The sequence below is a fragment of the Alligator sinensis genome, unplaced genomic scaffold, assembly GCF_000455745.1.
Source record: "Alligator sinensis unplaced genomic scaffold, ASM45574v1 scaffold1450_1, whole genome shotgun sequence".
NCBI lineage: Eukaryota > Metazoa > Chordata > Crocodylia > Alligatoridae > Alligator > Alligator sinensis.
Genome location: NW_005842873.1, coordinates 175,073 through 183,990, shown reverse-complemented (window position 1 = coordinate 183,990; position 8,918 = coordinate 175,073). Strand labels below are relative to the sequence as shown.

The following is an 8,918-nucleotide window of genomic DNA, read 5'->3' as shown; positions in this document are numbered from 1 at the left end:
GAAACACTCCTCCCCCAGCCGCCCACTTTGCCCCAGGTCCCTTGCTGGAGCAGGCGCTGAGGGCCAGGCTCCCACGGCCAGCAGCTGCACGGGGGCAAGAGGGTCCGTGAGCCCGGGGGCTCTGCAGGGCGCAGCAGGGCAAGGCCAGCACCCCAGCGCGGAGCGGGCACAGGCAGTGCCAGGCCGGTGGGTGCGGGTACGAGGCCGCTCGCCAGGGATGCAGCCGGCCCGGTTGAAGCCAGCTGGGCAAGGGGGCCTGGTCCTGGCTCCAGACACCTCCCCAGCCACACACTGCCAAAGGCTGGGTTTCTAGTTGCATTTCTTGTATTTGTCAGCCCTGACAAGGCTTGTCGCCTCGCAGCCCCGCGCCCCGCTGGGCCCAGCCTCAGCCCACGCCAGCTTGTGCCTGCATCAATACATGCATCTCTGCTGCGGTTAGACCACAAGGTGCAAAGCTACGCTTCCTTCTACCCCGCTTCAGACTAACAGGGCTAGCTGCGTCCGGCTGCGAGGCAGGCTGCGTGTGGGCGCCGTGGCTCCGGCCGTGCTGCCAGGCCTTCGCTCTGGCTGGGGTGGCGAAGCCTCTCAGCTCGTGTGGCTGCTGACGCCTCCCAGCAACTTCCCTTTTCGGGCCTGCTGCCAGCCCGCAGGCTGGGGTGCGCCGGCAGGGAGCCTCCTCCCACCCCGTCACCCCAGCGTTTGCCCCACAGCCTGGCAGCACCCGAACGCTGTTGCCAGCCCGGAGAGTACGAAGGAAAATCCCCGCAGCCCCAAGGGAGGTGCACGCACACACACGTACATGTGCCCCGTGTGCCACAGGCTGCTCGCAGTGCGCACAGGTCAGCGGGAGTGAGAGTCCCTCTGGGCTGGCACAGCTGGGCGCAGACACCTCTTCAAAGGCCACGGGAGGAGGAGCAGCCCCAGGGACACGAGAGACGGCACAAGGGTCCAAGCCTGGCCCTGGCGAGCAAGTGATACAAAAGGAAGTGTCGTGCCACCCTGCTCCCAAAGCCTTGCGCCGAGAAGAGCCTGTGCTGGGCATCAACCTGCGGGGCACGGAAAGCCACATCCCCTGGGCTCTGACCCCCCTGAGCGGCTGCCCTTGCAAGGCCCCTGCGGACCCCAACCGGACACCCGCAGAGCAGGAAGGGGCCATTGGGATGCTCCAGCGTGGCCAGGGCTGCACGGCAGGCACCGGGCAGGCGAGGGGAAGCAGCAAGGCGTGGGAGCGCGGGGCCAGGACGTGTCAGCACGTACAGCGATGCTGCTCGCAAAGCGGCTCCGCCAACGGACGGTCACTGGGAACCATTGCTGGTGACAAGCTCTGAAGTCTGCAGCATGGCTGAAACTGAGGACACGCTCGCCGCCTCCGTGCTGCTGCTCCCGTGTCCTCCTGCATGTGAATAACAGGTTTTCTACGAGGTCACAGAAGGGAAAGCCACGCTTTCACTGGCAGCCAAAGCTGTCCTAAAGGTGAGAACCCCGACGTGACCACCTCTGTCTCCAGCGGGAAATGAGGACGGGGGCAATGGTCCTGCGACTCTTCTCCGCCTGGCACAAGTTGGAGAGCAAGAGAGGAGTGAGGAAACCACCCCCACAAGTTCCTGAACTTTCCAAATGCCCCAGGGATAAACCAGTGTGGGGAAGGATTCAACTGGGCTTTTCCCCATGAACCCTCCCAGAAGACTCCCCTTCACCTGCTAGTGGCCAAGGGCATTGGGTCACAGAGCCAAGCCGCTGCCAGGCGAGCCCAGAGAGGGGCCCGTGGCTGCCCGCATTCACAGCGAGGTGCCACGCAGCATCCCGTGGTCCGAGGGGAAGGGCCCCCGCACAGTGGAGCCGGGCGCCCCCATCACATCTCCCTCAGTGCGGGCCTTGCTTCACAGGGCTGGGAGGGCAACCGGGCCTCCCTGCCCCCAGGACAGCTCTCTGGTCCATCCCTCACTTGCCCCGGCCCTGCTTGGGACCAGAGGAGGGGCAGCAGCTCCGAGTCCTAGCCCCCGGGATAATGGCGTTCTGTGTGGCCGCCTGCAGGCATGAATGGCGCTGTTGTCCCGAGCCCTGAGGCAGCCTTCCAGCACCCGAGCCGCGAGCGATGGGCAGGACGGGCCCCTCCAGCTGCGAGCGACACCATGGTTGTGTGTGTGTGTGCGTGTGCATGCTGGGGAGCAGGGCACGGCCCCATTTCAGGGGCACAGTGAGAAAGGCAGCAAGGGACCTGCCCTTGGCTGCCTCGGGGCCCTTGCAAGCAGCTCTTGAAGGCAGAGATTCAATACCAGAGATTATCATTCTGCCGCTCTACGCGGCCAGCCACCACTGCACGAGACCCACGGCAGCACCGACGCTTCAGAGGTAGCAGCTGCCGCCCCAGCCCGAGCCCGGTTCTGCGGCTGTCTGTGTGATGGGGGATCACAGAGAGCAAAGGGTGGCAATCAGCAGCAGCAGCACCCTGGGGCAGAGCAGCCACCTACCCCTTCTGTGGGGCTCCCCACTTCTGCCCCTCCGGGCCCCGGGTCCTGTCCCGAGCACATTCACACCGCAGAGGGGAGCCCGAGTAAGAAGCGGGCACGCGAGGACCGTACTCGGCTCAGAGGTGCCGGAGCCACAGAGCCAGCGTCTGAGCAAGGCGCCTGCGGGACTGTGGCACTCGGCGGCGTGCGAGCGACGCCAGAGCTCCGGGTCTCGCCAGGCGTGGCTGGCGCCCGACTCGCCGTGTCCCGTGGCTCTGGGGCTGGGTCAGTCCCCGCTGAGATGCTGCAGGAGGGAGCAGCTCCAGCCCAGGCGGACGGTGGCAGGGGGCCGAGGCAGCGTCTTGACAGCTGCTGACTCCATCCGGGCCTGACCCTGTACACGCGGGGAGGCAGCCCCAGTGCAGGGCCTGCACAGAGCAGATGGCAGCGGCTTGCGTGGCCCCGTGTTGCTGGGCTGCTCCTGCCTGCCGGGGCACCCGCTGCTGCAGGGCCAGTCTCCTGCCGCAGACGTGACTTCATGCCCGAGGCATTGTCCCCGGTGAGCTTGCGTACGGCCGGAGGGAGAGCCCCGGCCCTCGCCAGGCCCCGCGGCTGCAGCCCCGCGGCACGGGGCGGGAGCAGGGCAGGCAGCGCCACAGCCGGGGAGGGGCACGCAGCACGGAGCCCTTCTCCAGGCTGCCTCCGGCACAGACAGATGGGTTTTCCAGTTCCCTCCCTGGCAGGGCCTGCCGCCTGGATTTCCCTCGCAGCTGGCAGGGACAGGGCCTCGTGCTTCGCTTCACAGGGGCTGCGTGGACGCAGCCCTCCTGCCTGCCAGAAAGGAGCCTCTCTGCTCTGCCCGGACGGCCGGGCCTTGCCCTGGCCCTGGCCCTGGCCCTGGCACATCCCCACAGCAGCTCCCTCCTCGCGCCCCAGCCCGGCGTGGCAGGAACGCGCCCTCCCCTGCTCATCCGGGCTCAGGCCCCCGCGTGCTGCAGCTCCTGGCGTGGGACGTCCCTGCCGCGGGCAGCCAAAGGAGGAATCTTCCAAGGACTCCTCAGGACCCCCGAGACCCGTCCCCAGGGGCTGGCGCCCGGCTGGACCAGGACAGCGCCTGCCCCGTTGCACACCTCGCAGCACCAGCGCAGGAGCCTGGGCACCTCAGCGGGCGTCCTGTGCCCTGGATCAGGGCTGCCGGCTTCTGCACGGAGGCCCCACGTGCCCAGACACAGGCAGAGCCTTGCCGTCACCCTAACCTTCACCCCGGTGTGAGTCAGCCCACGCGAGGTGGCCGCCGGAGGGGTCGGTTACCATGACACCAGATGTGCACTTCCTGCCAGCCCTGCGCTCACACCCAGTCGCCTCAAAATAACGAACTGTCACGAGGAACCCGAACCGCCAAAGACAAAACCACAGGCAGCCCCAGGCCTGCAACAGCGACGTCCCCGTCTCCTCCCGCTGCCACCGGTGCCTCGCCCCCGCCCAGCCCACGCTCGGCCTGGAAAAGATGAGCAGGAGCCAGGGCCGAAGCTGGGCAGGGAGGCGGCCTGCTTGCCGGGACAGGGCAGGGCTGTCTGGCGTGGCTCACACCGGCCAAGTGGAAAAGGCAGGGCTGTAATTATCAATTACTGGAGCGTAAAAAAAAGACTCGGGTTCAGGAAAAACCTCACCACAAATGAAAGCACGAGGGGGAAACCAGCTCAGCCCTGGCGTCAAAGGAGTGGAGCTCGCTGGGGCCACTGGACTCGGGCAGCAGGGAGAGCTGGCGCCTGGCGTGCTCCGCTGTGCTGCTCCAGAAACACCGACCAGCAGGAGCAGGAATCCCGTCCTGCTTCAGCCCTTGACGTGCAGCTGAGTCCTCGCCAGGGCACTGCCCTCGCTGCAACGACCTGACCCTGCACCGCTGGCGGGCTCCGAGGGGCTGCCGCCGCAACCTTGAACCTGGAGCCCCCAGTTAGTGCTTAGAGTGGGGTCACTGCCTAGCAGTTCAAGGGGGGCTGGGCAGCAACGGGACAGCATAATGGGGGATTTCCATCCTGGGATGCCTGGTGCTGCGCAAGGGCTCAGCATGCACTCAGCATTCACTCCCAGCCACTGCCCGGAGCAACCTGGCTGCCAGCTCAGCGGGGCGAGGCCTCCAGCGCAGGCGTGCCCCGGCCCCTGGCACTGCACCCTGGAGAGGAGCAGGATGCCAGGCTATGGGGTGGAGCTGTCTCAAGCAACAAGAGCTGAGAACAGAGGGACTCCGACTCGCTGGCGCGGGGTCAGGGGAAAGGACGCCCTGTGGTGCGGGTGACAGCGGGTGGAGGACGGGAGCGCGCAGCCAGGGCCAGGTGGCACGAAAGCACTGCCCAGGCACGGACATGCACGTACAGCTGCAGCTTCCAGCAAGACCCGGCACTGCTTGAAAAGCGCATCTGGAAACTCCTGGGAACCGTTCCACCGTTCAGACTGAACAAGATCCCTGGCAGCTTCCTAAACTGGCTGCATGTTGGCTGGGAGGCGGCTCCAGAGGCAAGCATGGGCTGCGGCCCTCACAGCCAGGGCAGGATTAGCCCTGAGCCACAGAGGTGACCCTGGGGTCTGGCGTGCGCAGGGACAGGGAGCGGTGCTGAGCAGAAAGCCTTTGCAGGCATGTGCAGGGCAGCCTTCTGCCACGCCGGGGACTGCGCTTTCGCTGCTGCTTCCAGCGCATGCCGCGCTGCACCCGAGAGGCTGTGAGCTGCTGCCAGGGCCGGGGCAGGGGCAGGTCCTGGTCCATCAGTGCCAGCGCCGCCCCAGAGCTGGGCTGGGAAGTGGCCCCAGGAGACCTGGGAGTGGCTGTCACCACTGCACGGCTGGAGGCAGCAGGTGCCCCTGCGTGGGCGAGCCAGAGGGGCAGCTACCGGAGGGGCACTCACCCATGTAGATGTACTCCGGGGACTTCTGCTCCGATGCGATGTTGCCCATGACCCCGCCGAAGCGCAGCCACAGCCCGAAGGCGACAACGGCCGACCCAGCCAGCTGGAAAGAAACAGAGCCGTGAGCGGCCGGGCAGCACCCGGGACACACAGCAGGCAATTCCCCCCCCTTGCCCTGGTTTTTTGTGCAGCCCCTCCCAGGACCAGATAACGAGCTCCTGCCTCGCGCGCTCTCAGCCCCGCAGGCCCTGGACGCCAGACAGCGACACGCCGGGGCTCCAGCCACCAGGCCCGGCAGGCGCCGACAGGCAGGACGAGCACTCAGCCGTGACACGGCCGCAGTCTGTCCTGGGGGTCCAGCAATTGACCACCGCGGCTGCTGCTCCCGATCGCTAGCCCTACCCCTCTGGAGCCATGCTGGCACCTGGGGGAGCCCAGGCTCTGCCGGGCGCGAGGTCTGTGCAGGTCCATGCCGGCCTGGTGCAGGCTGTGCTCCTGGGAAACCAGTAACTGCCCTCATGTTTGCCAAGGCAGAGCCTCATGGCTCTTCTGAAGATGAACAGCGGGGACAAGTCCCCTGCCAGACCATCTCTGGCCTGTGGAGGCTCGGGACAGGCGCCACGGCCCAGCTGGCAGCTGCCTCCGTGCTCCTAGGATGCCAAGGCCACCCAGGCACAAGCACGCGCCTCTGCTCCAGAGACACCAGCTGCCGACTGGCACTGCCTGCCCAGGCAAAGCCAGGAGCTGCTCGGGGCCAGGCTCCCTACCCTACGCAGGGCTCGGCTGGGTGTCCCCGCAGATCAGGACTGAACCCCGTGGCACCAGCAGGAGTGAAGACCATCGTCTCCATGAGGGGCAAGGGGTCACACCGGTGCCCCCCAAAAGTTGTCAGCAGACACCAAGGAGAGTCGACTGGTGCAAACCGAACCTGGAGTGAGGGGGTGCTTGGGGCGCAAGCCCAGGGGAGTGTTCATGCCCCTGCAAAGCTGACCTCTTCCTAAGAACTGGCAAATGCCGCAAACGCCAGAGCCATCGCAGGTGGCCGAGGGCGCGGAGCTCCTTGTGGGGCGCAGCTTCCCAGGCAGCAGCCAGCACGGAGCGTGAGCACGGTCAAGTGAAGCGCCCCTGCCCTGTGCTCCAGGGTGGGCGCGCGGAGGCAGGCTGGAGCAGAGCGCCTCCCGCCCGCCGCAGGAGCAGGGAGCCACAGCGGGCAGCCTGGGCGGCACGGACAGCTGTGCCAGGCCCAGGGGGAGGCGGGGAGGCAGCTTCAGCTTGACCCTGCAGAACCGGAGCTCCAGGCCAAGAACAACAGGCTGCAGCCCACGGTGCTAATTTAGGGAAAGCTGAAGTTTCCCAACTCGGAACAAAACAATTGCTATTGACGGTGGCCTGGAGCCAACATACGCTGCCGCTGCTCCAGCTGGAGGAGGTTGGCGATGTACCTGTGCCCGGGCGCTCGGGCAGCTTGCAGGGGCTGTCTGGGTCTCTCACCCGACCACGCACTGGTCTGGCCTGGGCAGGTGGATGTGGCACATGTGAAAACTAGCCCTGTGTGGGGACCAGGGGCTGTGACTGAGCAAGACAGCGAGTTGCTCGACTGGCTCTGGAGCCTCCTCATCTCTCCTGCTGTGGAGCCGCAGCCGGCCCCAGGCAGGCAGAGCAGGGAGGTCATCAGGAGGGAGCGTCCCCGGGGGCCCCCTGCCACGGCCAGAGCCGGGGGCTCCCCGAGCTTCCGCAGCTCAGCCCAGGGTAGCAGCAGACGGACGCAAAGATGTAATGCGATGGCCCCAGGGCGGGGAAACCTGCCTTCCCCACCCCCACCCCCTCCCCAGGCGCAGGGTGAACAGCACAACAGCCACTGCTTCTGTGGGGCTTTGTCCGGCCCCCCCGCGCCGCAGCTGCAGGGGCCAGCATGCCCGGGGCCCTGCGCCGTGGCGCTTGTGCGGGAAGAGCAGCGTCTGCTTTAACTTCGCTCAGAATCTCAGAGGGGCAAAAGCCAGCAGCGTTTCCCCAAACGAAAGCCGGACCCTGCGCCACGCTGCCAGCTGTGCAAGGCGATAGGGAACGGGGCTGAGGGGGCAGGGATGGTGGCAATCCAGTTAAAACCCTTTGTCTTCTAATTATTTCCACCACGGCACTAGCTCCCAGCCCCAGGAACGAGTGTGCCCTGTGCATTCATGCTGCAATTTCAGTAGCTAACTGCGCCTCAGGGATGCTGCTGAACGTGCTGCTGCTGCCAAGGGCAAGCAGCTGCTGCAGCGGGCTCTGGAGTCTGCCTCTCCTGAAGGCCCCTGGCCCGGGCTGCGCTGCATTCAGCCAGCACCACTAAAGCCTCTGCACCGAGAAGCGATGCTGTTGGGAGAGCTGCTGCAGGCAAACACAGACATCCCTGCGAGCAGGGCTGCCTGCCACACCCGCACAGCAGAGCTGCCAGTGTGGCTCCTTCAGCCACAATAGATTTTTTTCTCCCTTCTTTATGGGAAGCCCACAGAGAGGAAGATTGTTTGGTCTGAAACGTGGCTGCAGCCGGTTACACAACATCAGGGGCATGTTCTGGGAGCTCAGCTGGTTCGCCAGCTCCGGTTCGGGGCTGCAGCCTTGGGCCTGCGCTCGGGGCCTGCTGCCGGCTCCCAGGCGAGGGGCAGAACTGGGGCTGGATGGAGGGGCTGGCGCGGTCTGGCCGGCTGCTGCTGTTTTTAGCTCTCACACTGCAGACAAGGCCGCGATACACGGGGCTCCCTGAACCGAACCTCTGGTGCGGGCAGGGGGCTGGCACCTGGTCACGGCAGGGAGAGCTGCTGCAGGAGGGACTGCCCAGGAAAGCTACTCCTGCCCCTTCCATGCCTCGCAATTCAAGCTGCAAGCAGACCTTGCCCAGGCAGGGGCACAAGCGGCCTGGCCAGCTCCACCACGCGACTGGGAACAGGAACCAATCCCACGGATTTCCTGTCTCAAGCCATTACGATCTCAGCCTTGAAGCAGCACTAACACAACTAAGGGAGAAGGAAAGCAGCAAGCCCTGACGTAAACCTTTCCCTGAAGGCTGCTCCAAGAGCTCCCGCGCTCTCACCACCGGAGCACGGAGGTCGCCGAGGCCTCTGGGCCGCGCCCTTCGCCGCGTCCCGGCTGACACGGGGACCGAGAGCTCTCGCCTAGCTCGTGCGTGCTCGCGGCCGGGCGACCCTGCACCGTGCGTGCAGGCGGCCATTCCGGGGCCTGCCTGTGCCCTGCTGGTAAAGAGGTGCTGGCAGCGCGGGAGCAGCACAGTCTCACCGACTGTCAGGAACCTGCCCAAAGCTAGGCGGGCTCCTGCACGGATTTCACCGAGCATGGGAACTGCCGGCACTCATGCAAAGCGAGCAGGAACCGTCAAGCACCGGCACCTGCCGTGCACAGCTCTCGCTTGGCTGCATGTTCTTTATCTTGCAAACATTTATTTTTGTTTCCGCAGACCTAGCAAACCCACATCCTATCCTGTCTTGCCACTCATGCTGTCTGGGTGCGCAGGGTGATGCTTGCAGCAGCTCTGTGGTCTCAGATCCAAACGGCTTTTGTTACTTGGCTTTAA

General features: G+C 65.8%; 1 protein-coding gene across 1 annotated transcript in view; it reads right to left on the bottom strand.

The window, feature by feature from the left end:
* TSPAN2 (tetraspanin 2) overlaps positions 1-8,558 on the bottom strand; it is a 14,005-nt gene extending 5,447 nt beyond the window's left edge. The window contains exons 1-2 of the mRNA XM_006035751.1: positions 8,421-8,558; positions 5,351-5,453 (exon numbers count right to left, since the gene is read on the bottom strand). Of these exons, the coding sequence (XP_006035813.1) occupies positions 5,351-5,453; positions 8,421-8,558 (241 nt within the window). The remainder of the gene's footprint in view (positions 1-5,350; positions 5,454-8,420) is intronic.
* Positions 8,559-8,918: the final 360 nt, after the last annotated feature.